At 40.4% G+C, this 12,498-nt stretch overlaps 1 protein-coding gene across 2 annotated transcripts in view; it reads left to right on the forward strand.

Annotated features, from left to right (window-relative positions):
• Window positions 1-541: 541 nt before the first annotated feature.
• The window catches only part of znrf2b (zinc and ring finger 2b), a 31,788-nt gene continuing 19,831 nt past the window's right edge, over window positions 542-12,498 (forward strand). Inside the window, exon 1 of one of the 2 annotated variants that reach the window (XM_014986339.2) lies at window positions 542-1,423. In XM_014986339.2, the coding sequence (XP_014841825.2) occupies window positions 1,003-1,423 (421 nt within the window). In that variant the 5' untranslated portion in view covers window positions 542-1,002. The remainder of the gene's footprint in view (window positions 1,424-12,498) is intronic. The other variant, XM_014986348.2, reaches the window with a different exon arrangement.

Consider the following 12,498-nt stretch of genomic DNA (forward strand, 5'->3'; position numbering starts at 1 on the left):
CAACCTATAAGCAGGTATTAAACATACTTTTCACTAAACCCACATTTCTGGTTTTTTGAATTGTTTGTTTTGCTTATCTGATGCAATACTCAAACTTTAATGTACTGCTTTCATTAGCTGTTAGAAAAATCATCATGAGAAAAATAAAGGTATTAAAATTCCTCTTTCTTTATGTAATCAATCTATATGACGTATTTCACCTGGTGGCGTTACAGAAATACATGGTTTTTATTATTATTATTAATATTCTAATTTATTAGATGTAGCTGTATCTAAGGGATGTTAATGAAAGAATTCCTGAAGATCTTAGTGGGACGGCTGAACTTCATCAGATTCTCTACCTGAGGGAAAGTGAACAAGAGGACAGAAAACTGAAACTCAACCAAAAGGTGGTTAAGCAAAGTTTCAGTGGGGTTCATATGAAATAGAACAAATGTCACATTGTATTGGTTTTACACCCAAAATCCTGGTAATTTAACAACTATTTGTCTCTAACCTGTTTACGTGACATTGCATTTATTTTGAAGTGTCTCGACGGACGTTGACGTGAATACCTCGAGCTTTGTTAGCACGAGTCTCCTTGGTGCCGCTGAGAAACGGTTTGCTTCAGACTTTCACCTCCATCACTTCCTCCTGGGCAGCAATGTGCTGCCGGGGGGCGAGCTGCGAGGAGCCGGCCGCTCAGGTGCGATGCTGCAGCGGGCAGTGAGGAGCGCTTGGCCGGCTCAGACCAGGAGGGGACCTACGGTACCTGCAGCACGAGAGCAACAATGGTCACGGCGTCTAAACTTTCCCACGCATCTCCAGCTGGAGTAACGGATGGCTGATCGAACTTCTCCCTGGCTGATGGGATCTTAGCAACGGACAGTTTGTTTCTTTTGTTTTCTTCCAGCACCTTTGTCCCGGTACCTATATCTGTCCCGGGCGGAAATCTGGTGCACTGTCCCGCTGCGGCTCGTAGACTGCCTCTTTAAATATCACAGCCAAACAGCGGAGGTTAACATGGGGGCAAAACAGAGCAGCCCCTCGCCCAACTCTGCCGCTAACGGACGAACCAGAGCCTACTCCGGCTCGGACCTTCCGTCCTCTACTTCCAGCAGCGGCAGCGGCAGCGGCGGCAGGACCGCCGCAGCGGGGGCAAGGGGGCGGCACCGCGCACACGGCGTGTCCAGAGCCACTGGAGCCGCGTCCAGCTCCGGTCACCCACACGGAGCCAGGCCCAGGTCCGCGGGGGGCTCCGGGAGTCCTTTCGCCAGAGCCCAGTCCGGCATCAACATACCGAGCAGTGGCGGCGTCTACAGCTCACCGGAGTCCGGTGGCAGCAGCCCGGAGGAAGCAGCGGACAGGGACCGAAGAGGGAACGATGGTCATCGGCTGGTGATAGGATCATTACCCGCTCACCTGTCGCCTCACCTGTTCGGAGGTAAGTGGTGTGCTCTGTTGACGGCTCAGTGACCTGCGGTGACTCTGTTTACAGGCCGAGCGGTTCGTTCAGGTGTACTTTAATTTACATGTCCACATAGGAAGAAACCCAACAAGTGTCCCGCAGATCATTTTACACAGCGAGGCTTGTCCAGGTTCTTTTCCGAGTTCCAAGTTCCGTTTGGTTCTGTGTTTGAAAAATTAAGACTAAAGTTCTGCCCAAACAATCAAAAGCCTTTCTTTACCTGACCTGCAAACTGAAGCCACCTTTAAATCAGATTCTGCTGCCTTTAGAAATGTGTGTTTAAAGTTTTTCTTCTATGTTTTAATCTGTAGAATAAAAAAGAAAAGCTAATGTTAAAGCTTTTTCTAGACCATTACAGTTTAAAGGCTTCTATTCTGTTTATATTCCAAAATAATGACCTTAAGCCCGTCAGAATGACAAATAATGATCTAGAGGGACTTCAGAAAATACCCCAGTCTGTAATTGTAGAAACGCAACAACTTTACAAGTTCTGTACAGCTGGAAACCATGTAATATCATATTCTAAGTATTTTTTTTGTCTATAAGTGAACCTATGAGCAGTGAAGGCTCTTCCAACAGGCAGGATGTGTTGGAGGATTACAACAGTGATATCAGTGAAACTTCATAAATGTTTTCCAAAAGAACCAAACACCCCAGAACATTCACTCAAACCTAGAAAAAAAGAGATGAGAAACTTTCACATTATCAAAACATTTAATACTCATAACACTTGTCTGTGTGACCAGGATGGGTCGCCAGTGTTTGGCTGTGAGCAGGAGGACACAGCGCTGTGATAAACTGTTTAGTTCAAGTTTTATCTGTCTCCTATAAGATCTGAAAATCAGCCTCTGCCTCCTCTTTCTCTGCTGTGAGAGAGAGCTGACTGACAGACCTGCCCACCATGTCACATAGCATGTGTGTGCTTGTTAAAGGTTACCCCCTCTGTTGCGTACTGAGGATCTTTGTCACTATATTTAGTAACTTTTCAGACCAAACAAAATCAGAATTGGCTGATTGGTCAGAAAACCACAGTTGGTCACCTCTAATGGTTGCAACTCTAACTGTTGTCCTGTCAGTGCTTGGAGTTGATCCATTCCTCCACCTGACCACAGATTGTCATTGTGGTCCAGATCTGGGGAGTTTACTGCCACAGGTCCATAACATTCTGATTCTTGAGCCCCAGCATGCATCATGCTGAACAACCCACACATTATCACCTGGATTATGTAGAGGGCCACACATGTGGCTGCTTCACAGTTGGGGCCACACAGGAGCCATGGCAGCTGTCGCCTTCACTGCTTCTGGTGTGTACATAGTCTTCTTAGATTCAAGCTCTGTCCTTTGTCCATCAGGAAAACATTTTCCCAGATATTCAGACCACAGGAAAGACGATCCTCCTTTCAATCTTGAGCAAGCTCTGCACTGGTGGCACCACATTTCTGTAGTGCTAAGGATACATCTTGTTCATGATCAAAAAAAAGCTTATTTGAGCTGAAATATTTTGAGTAACTGTTCCCTGCATGTGAGAAAAGATCTGGAGATGATTTATAATGATGTCTGTTAATAATCAAAGTTGACTCTAAATCTGTTTTAGCTTTGATTTAGAGAAACTCAGTGTTTCAGTAGTTTTGTATTTTTCTGGAAGTTTGTTCCAAAATAGTTGAGCATAAAAACTGAATGCTAACTTCTCCATGTTTGGGATGCAGAGGAAGGTTGAAGCGACAGCAGTAGATCTTTGATGTATTGTGGCCCTAAACCGTTCAGTGATTTATAAACTAACAGAAGTTCTTTTAAAGTCTGTTCTCTGTGGACGGACTTCAGAACTGGGGCGAGAAATTTCTTCCAATAATATTGCGAGCAAAAACTAAATTGAAAAAATTTAAGTGTGAAAAAAATGCATTTCAAAAGTTAAACCTTTGAGAAACTTCTCATTTAAAAAATATATTCTGAGAGTAATTTATAACGTATATCTGAACATGTAATGTAGTTTTCTGCACTTTGAGATTTAATTTTCTTTCAAATTATTTTTTTCAGATTTAACTTTTTTTTCTCTTTTTAATGTGAAAGAATGAATTTATTTTTTTTTTTTATTTTTTTTTTTTACAAATTTCATTCTATTCACATTCTTCTGTCCCACACTCCTGGCAGTGTGTGGGACATTGACTGGTATGATGTGAAATATACATTGCAGGAAGTTGTAAGTTTATTGCAGAGTGATGATCTGACAACCTGTAGTTTAGTACCACTACAGAGAAGACTTGATTATCTATTTGTAAACCAACTTGCTCCAGTGTTTTATAACAGTCTGTAGTTTTATCCTTTCCACGTTCAGATGATGGATTGATCAGAGCTCTGGGAGATGTTCAAAGTTTTAGAACTTAACTTCTCCACAACTTTGTCCCTGTGGTGTTCTAGATCTCCAGAAACAGAACAGCCGTCTGAAGGAAGTTAAATGACTGGATATTCTGTTAGGACATCAGAGTACAAGGGCCCTGAGAATAAAATCGTGTTTTGTTTGTCTACATAAAAAACAAAAAATAAGGCCATGAACTATTTTCCTTCCACCTCACAGCTGTAGGCTTCGTGTTGGTCTTTTTTCACCCGGTAAAGGATATTAAAGTTTGTGGCTGTAACAGGACCAAATGTGAAAGGTTGCAAGTTTTGCTGTCAGTGAGAATCAGATGAAGCACCAACTTCAGTTCTGTTTTAATGTTTCAGCATTTATTTTTGCATGTAAAAAAACAAATGGAAAAAATTAATTCTGTGGTGGTTTTATTGATTCGGTGAGCCTTACTTTCAGTCATAGTTTAAGTGGACCTTAAACTCAGGCTTCAGGTGTGTGTGTGTGTGTGTGTGTGTGTGTGTGTGGGTGTGTGACCTTTGATATGAGCACCTACAGACAGCACGTTAGAATTTCCTGCACATTTAAATGGGCATGCATTCAATCAGAGGTTTCTCAGCACCATGTCACATCAAGGCAAAGTTGGTTTTATTCTTTTTAGTATCTCTTTCCATCTTTTGGTTTTTGCCTGGCCGTAGCAAACCCAGCAGGTTGGTCAGATGGACATGACTCAGCAGCTGAGAGCTCAATAATTAACATAACCTGCTAAGTTTTGGTCTTCAGTAAAAGGTTTTATGACTAAATCAGTGATGTACACTCATGCAGTTAAACATGTTTGCAGATTTCTCTCTTTCTATCCAGTAAGAATAAAGGATCTTAATTAAAAACCACTCAAGGTGCACCTGATGAACAGTTTTCAAAATGTGTTCTAATAAAAATGGCTATAAAGACATCTACCCCTGAGTATACAGATATTATGATATGATTACCTTTTCCCCTGACATAATGAATAACATATTGCATTATGTCATCATTTGTTTCAATAAACAGGCCAAAAAAAAACAAACATTGTGCAAATAGGCTAGCTTTGCTGCATTCAGAGGAATTCAGGTAAGCAGCATTTGATCACCGTGTGACTCAAAAGCAGAATATTTGGGCATTTGTTGATTGTTCAGCTGTGTGTGTTGGCACAATCCCAAGAAGGAAAGAAATCAGCAATGACCTTACACAAGCAATTGTTGCTTCTCCTCAACCTCGAGGATTTAAGGCCATTTCCAAACAAATGAGGTTATTCACAAGCCAAAAGCGTTTAGGACAGCTGCAAAGAGTCCAAGGAGTGAAGACTCTCTACAAATTCAGGCAAGGGATCCAACTGTTCAAGGTTCAGAGAACTTTAAGAGAACCCAAGGAGTCCTTTTCAGACTCTACAGCCCCAGGCTCAGTGTACACAACATATCAGCAAGAGGATAGTAATGTCTTGATCTGTTTTAGTCAGACAAAAACTACAAACAATTGACAAGAGGCTCTAAGTTGGACATGTTTAGAAACTTAACGTGAATTGTGTCCATATGCAAAACGAAAACGTTTGGAAACAGTCACATCAGTTACATCATATTGTGCTTACCCGATTTTCACTCGCACAGCATAACAACAATGGTGGATCTGTTTGCACTGCTGCACCACTTCAGATTATTAAGGTTATTATCATTCTATTGTTAAAGCAAAATTTGCTCATTGTGGAATATTGACCAAATTAATATTGCATAATATTAATTTGTAGCCTGTGTCTTTGTGCACAAAGACAAAGACACAGGCTACGTTCACACAGCAGACATGACCAAAAAATTTATTTTTGACCATTTCTTTTGCTAAAATTCTCAATCTGAATTGAGCATTAGCACCTGTTTGAACATAGACACATGTGTAACCTCAGAAGGGTTACAAAAACACAACTCCAGATATGAATGTTCACAAAGTTTCACCGCCCCCTACAGGCCTGGCATATGCAGTGCTATTTGTGTTTCTTCTGCCCACAGAGAAGTTTCATTCCACAGTTGTGTGAATGGGACTTGATCACAAAAACAGGGTAGCAGTTGGAGTTTTTGTATTTTGTTTGTGATGTGCCCCAGCTAGCCCGCTTAGCATGGCCATGTTTTGGCCATGAGTAAGCAATAAGTGGAACATGACCAAAACTCAGAGTTATCAGCAAAGATCAGTCTGTAGGCATTTTTCAGTTTCCACAGTAAATGTTGGAGTTTAGAAAGAAAACTGCAGATGCTGCTGTGTGTTTTTTACTGTCTGTAGAATGAGAACATGTTCTTGTTTTGAGTTGAAATAAAGAATACAGTGTGCCCAATTACTGAGGAAATAAACACCGTTCTAAGAATCTTGAGCTTTCATTCACTTCTATGAACACAGGTGGCTTTCTGAACTGTAATCTCTCAGTGCACCTTGGTTTATATGTACCTGGTCAGTTACATATAAATCCTGGCTGATTCCAGACCAAAACATAGTGCTCATCACAAAGAGCTGATCACCAATTAGAAGGTTTGATCACTTTGATATGGATAAAGGTTTTTTCTTTTGATTATTGAGAAGGATGACTTTTTGTTTTTTTTAGCTATTTTTGAATAAAAATACTATCAATATTGTTGTTCTACCCTTTCTGTGATGTATTTTTTTCCATTGTTTTGCTAGAGAGGTACCAGTCCTATTTCTTGTTTTGAATAATTTTTTCTGGTAGAAGGGACCATCTCTCCCCTCTCTAGACCGGACCAGTTATTAAAAACCCATGAGGAGGCAAAACAGTGCTGATTGGTATATGTATGTTTTTAAAGTTAACTTTATTCTATTAAGTTTCTTGGTGCCATCATTGTCCATGTGCAACAACAGAGTGGGGAATCAACAGTGTCCTGCTTGGGAAAAGCCCCACAGGTCAGTGTGAGGCCTGTTGGGAATGATGAGCTATGGTGGAGTCAGTATTAGTTAGCTGCAATCTGTCCTGATGAGATAAGCTTGTGGCTGCTTAACCTGACTTCCTAGTATCTCCTGCTAAGGGCCTTTAGCTGGACACCAAAGGCTCATTTCTTACGTATTTGTTTCCAGTTTGCTCCTTAAATTGAAAGTTACAAAATTGCACCTTTTCTCCTCCAAGTGTGGCACCCAGCCATCTGGAAAGGCTCAATAGAGACAACTTCCATGTTTGAGCTGTTGGAATTTATGTTTTTGAATGAGATCCTCTTCTGCAATGCTGTCAGAATGTTTATCCAATCAGCTGTGGTGATTTGTCTTAAGAGTAATCAAAAGTTTCTACATGTTCAAGTAGAACTGCCTAAATCGGTTTGCATGACAAAAAACACGTCATTTTGATCTCACCTCTTCCACCTCTTCTTACTGCAGCCTTTCTGCCTAACTTTTCACTCCCATCTGCATGCAAAATTATTGTATAATTGGTCAGAATTTCATGGTTGTTTAAACCAGCTCCGACTATTCAACTTCCAGTTGATAGTTTTGAGGTGCAATTGTCCAAAGCCATAAGGAAGTGTAATTGTTGGACAACAACACTGAACAGCCCTCTCGGTTCTGGTAGGACGTAGTGGAACTTGTGGACCGTGACGGGGTGTGTTTAAAAACGAGTGTCCTGCAATTACGGTTGGACTTCGGTCTGACCATGCTGGGCCTTCTGCAACATTCACACAAATAAAGAGGTCACATGATCTCATGCAGTCACATGACTGGTTTTAGTTTTTCCACTCGTTTTGCTGTTCACCTTTAGGTATTCCAGAAACTGAAGGTGGGACTCACGGCCTTATCTGGGAGACAGCGAGGTGATTAGAAGGCTTGCCTCTTTTTGCAGCTTAAATGAGGTGCATAGTGCCAGAACTACTTCACTAGTGAAGATTTAAATCAGTACGAGACATCAGCAAATATAAAGAAGTGGTTATTATTATGAGGAACTTAAAGCACAGGAATAGTACAGTTGAAAATTCCAGTGTTTCAGGAGACTTTTATACTGGAAAACTAGATTGTTAGTCAGGATCTTTTTTAAGGCTTTATTGGCTCTAGCAGCCTTTATTTGATAGTGAATTGACAGGAAAGTGGGTAATGAAAGAAGGTGAAGACATGCGACAAGTCACCAGGCCGGGAATCGAACCTGTGATGTCTGCGTCGAGGACTAAGGCCTCCATATGTGGGTTGTGCTTTAACCCTGCGCTACCACAGCACCTCCAGTCAGAATCTTTTTAATACTGACTTCAGTTGATGAGAATAAAAAATACTAAAGTTGGTGGAATTACTTTGATATATTTTGTTCTTACTGTATTCCAGGGGTTAAGAGTTTGTCTTGTAACTGATTTTATGCTGTCCCTCTCTTAATAACTTGCGTCACTAAATGAGAAGACAAACTTGTTGTCATCATCGTTTTAAATCGGGGCTTAACAGTGATAAAGGTCATGTTTTGGGTCTGCTTTTTGGAATCTTTTTTTCCATTAACCAAGAGGTGTATTTTAGTCTCCCAGTGCTGTGTTTGTGTATGATGCTAATATTTACTGAGAGGAGACAAAGAGCCTGACGCAGGTAGACGTCTGGGCCACGTTGGGTAGACACGCCTTGTTCATGCGGCTGAGAGCACATTTATTCAAACCCTCCCCTCGATTCCTTTTTTACACTCGACTTCCTCTTTCACACCTCCCCCTGAAGTACAGGTGCCAGTAATATCAATGTGAATGATTGTCTGCTCTAATATCAGCATGGTAACCCTCAGCTGTACTAAGGTACAGTTTTAGAAAGGTAATACCAGTTATTTTGGACTGACTTTCTGTGCAGTTTCCTTCTCAGATCTCCTCTCACTGTCAGATTGTTGGAAAGGTAAATAAATTCACAGCTTGTCAGACATTCGGCTTCTGTTTCAGCTGATTTAAGCAGTTTTAACCAATCAAAGTTAAAATGTTATCAGACTGATATATTTCTGAATGTTAACAATAACGGGGTTAAAGTACAGAGGAGTTCAACAGGCAGAGCAAAGAAATAAATGCAGGGACCGTATGTTGTTAAAACGAGAAACCTGGTCATTTTAAGGAAATATAAGACTCACTATAAATGGATTACTTTTCATTTAAACCAAAATGTGTTCTTGTTTAAATGAGAAAAATCGTAACATTGAAACAACACTACCTCTTGGGATGCTTGAGTGTCATTCAAAAATAACAGAGTTGAAATACATAACAATGCTGCTTGACATGCTATTGGTTGGCGTTTTGTAAAAGAGCCAATCCTGGAACTGGCACTGATTGGCTGTAGTTGGTTTGGAAATGAGCGGTAGTGTCAACAGTTTCCGCTAAATATGCATATTAAGGAATATTTGATATTTGAACTGTTGAATTAGGCAGTTTTAAGCATTTCTAGAGGTGGTCTCAAGTATTCGCAGATTACAACTATTCACATGTGGGTGTGATTTATTGCTGTACTTACCTTTCCAAAAAGTTCAGTAAAAGGACATATTTATACTGCAGGGAAGGAAATTATCACCCATACTCGGAGCGAGACCAATTTCGTTGTGTGTTTTTTGCTTCTTTTTTTTTTTACTTTGGTGTAAAATTTTAAAAAGTATCAATTGAAAGGTGAGACTTCTGTTTCTAATAAAAAATTTTTAAAAAGTAGTGATATTCACTGAGTCTTGATTTTAAAGCTGTTTAATAAGGCTTATATTAAACAGCTGTTTTAAACAGTTTAAATAAATTCCTTTCTGTATTAAACAGAAAGGAAGAAAGGATAGTGTCCTCCACCCTTTTGTGAGTCGGGCTCTTCCAAACTGCAGGCCGACTGCAGAGAAACGAGGTGATTTAATTGGCCGGGGATGATGACCTGCTCCTTGCTCCAGCTACTTTTCACTCAGAGATTCTGCCTAGCCTTGTGGAAAACTAAAGTTCATACAGAAAGGATTGGGAGCCGTTCAGCTCCTCCTGATGTCTGTGCTGCCTTGCAGTGTGGATGATCAGTGAACTGATCAATGCAATAGTAATTCATAAATCCCATTTAATAGCATGAAGTGGAAGATGTGCTGATTCAGGAGCTGCAGCAGAGCTGTGTAAAGGACTGTGGGTAATAAACATGGAGCCCTGGGATGCTCTCCAAGCTGCAGATTAAATGCTGAGCGGTCATAAACAGGGGGAAGTCTGGGTAATAGTGTGAAGTTTGTAAGCACTGAAGGAGGAAAACAGTCATTTTTGTCAGCTGGGAGTTTTTCCATGCTCAGTTAGTCTTGTCATGCTTTAAAACAAAAATGCTCCAGTCCCATGATCCCGCTTACTCACTTCATTCACGTATTCCACAGATAACTGTTTGACAGTCATATTTGACCTATTGACCTATCCATGCCAAGATCTTAAGTCTGCATTGTAGGCGTTTGCAGCTGAGTCGTGAGGCGGCCCAGATGGTTGTCCTCTCCAGTTCTGACTGGAGATCCTGTAATGCGATTGGTCAGTTCTCAGGTTTAAAACGGAACAACTTCCCCTCCAGGTCGAGATCAGCCTCTTCCTCAGGATAAGAAGTACTGTTATCTTGCTGTCATTTCTATAACCTATGTTGGCTGCCCTGGTCCCTTATGGTGAAAATGGAACTAAGCCAAAAGTTGTTTATTTTGGATGCCTTGAATTTCTTCCATAAATGATATGAACCGATTCGGTGACAAAGAGCAACCTTGGCAGACTCCAACTCTCACCGGAAACAAGCCAGACTTACTGCTGGCATTGCAACCCAAGCTCTGACAGTGGTTATACAAGGACCTAACAGTCCTAGAATCTTCTAGGACCCCGCAGTAGATGACAAGGTAAATATAATAAGTTAACAATTTGAGTCTGTTTTGGACCAAAGGAGTACCAAACCAGGATTAAATATTAATTTTTGACTGACAATCAGGAGAATAAAGACTTGTATAAAAAACTAGAAGAGTTCAGAAATTCTGGTTCTTAACATAATGTCTGCGTAAAGAATCCATTGCCTGTTAGAATCTCAGTCACTGAGTTCTTGGGTAACTAGACTTCTTCTCCTTACTTGATGTTGTCTCTGGTTTCATCCGAAAGACTTCTTCAGTTTTGGAACATGGGTTGGAACCACCATGCTTAAAAAGTGTAGCTGCTCTCCTTGGAAGTACACTGAGTTTCAGGAAGAGTCTGACTTTGCTTTGGGATACAAGAAAAGAAACAATGCATGCCATTGGTCTATAAAAATTCCTTCTGACAGTTTCACATTTTGCAGCCTTTTCATCAATAGACTGTCTGCTCTCTTGAGAGAACAAAGAGCTGCTAGATCAGGAATAAAGTCACACATTATTAAATTCTTCCAGACTTTCATGCAGAAACACTCTCTGTTTGGCTTTTCGATTGCTGCTTTGTGACATTTTGGATAATGCCTCCACACAGATTGACCTAAGAAGCTTTGTTTATGCAGAGCTAGTCTGGAGCCTTCAGTTTGTTCACTTTAAGCCCCATGCTTGCAGAAAGCAGAACCTTTTTATTATTTCTTCTATTTTTTCTTTTGTCCTCTTGTGTTGTGAAGTTGCATACTTTAGCAACCAAATTAATTCACTACAATGTATGTAGTTATCAGTTTAGTTGAATATGATTCTGAATGTAAACAAGCACACATTATTATATTAGTCTTCTGTTTGGTGTGGTGGTCAGTCATCATGATTAGCTTTATTCTGACTGAATGTTAAGCTGATTGCTGATGGACTGGGATTGTTGTTGCTTAGTGTCAGTGCAACACTTAGACCTACCCAACACTGGCTCTGGTCCATCATCTAACCCTCTCCATATCTGTTTATGGTTTATGTTTATGGTTTGTTTTCCATAAAAAGTAAACAAACAACCAAAACAACATTAATTAAAATGTATTATGAATTTTTTTGTAGCCAAAATTGTGTTTCAAATAATATTAATCATTCAGCTTAGACAGGGAAAAAAGGCAAAAGTGCCAGATAGGACTTTTGTAAAAAGAAAAAATTAAATGAATGAATCAATAAATAGAAAGTGCAAACTAACTAACTCATACTTTATGTCAAATGCTCGCAACATTTTTCAACATCTTGACTTCATTTTAATGATCTTGATGACTAAAAGCAAAACTGACAAGTCAGAGAATTGTCAAAAAGAAGGAATCCCCAAGACTTAATAAAACCATTGTATTATTAGCTCTTCAGCTCAATTCACTGCACTATTTTATGTTGAAGAGTAGCAATGGGATAAAATTTAAAATCGCCCCAGGTTAAAGAATTATAGGAACGTCATTAATGACCATATTCCAACCTGAATGTGAGTTTCTCAAGGACAAGTCCACTAGTTCCAGCTGCAGGTATGACCAGCAATAGACATGCATGGAGACGCGTGGCAGATCTGTTTTCCTCCAGAGACTGTCCCATTCAGTCGACTGGATGAGTCATCCCAGCCTGGCAGGGGGGCACAGCTCTGTGATCAGGAAGCCTGGAGGAGAAGTGGTGCAGGGCTGCAGTTCAACCTCAGCAAGCTTTCAAATAAACACCTACCATGTTCAGAACATTCCTGATTGTTAGCAGATGGCTGGGAAATCTTGTTAGACACTGCTGTGCATATCTGTGCTTGTTGTGATTTACTTAAATAGGTCGGACAATCAGCAGAGAGCCTGCTGCTGGTAGCCCTAATCTATTCAGTCCATCAGTAACTCAGTAGGACGGCTG

This window comes from Poecilia mexicana, unplaced genomic scaffold, assembly GCF_051168715.1.
Source record: "Poecilia mexicana isolate PSO_F unplaced genomic scaffold, ASM5116871v1 scaffold_6, whole genome shotgun sequence".
In the NCBI taxonomy this organism is placed as follows: domain Eukaryota; kingdom Metazoa; phylum Chordata; class Actinopteri; order Cyprinodontiformes; family Poeciliidae; genus Poecilia; species Poecilia mexicana.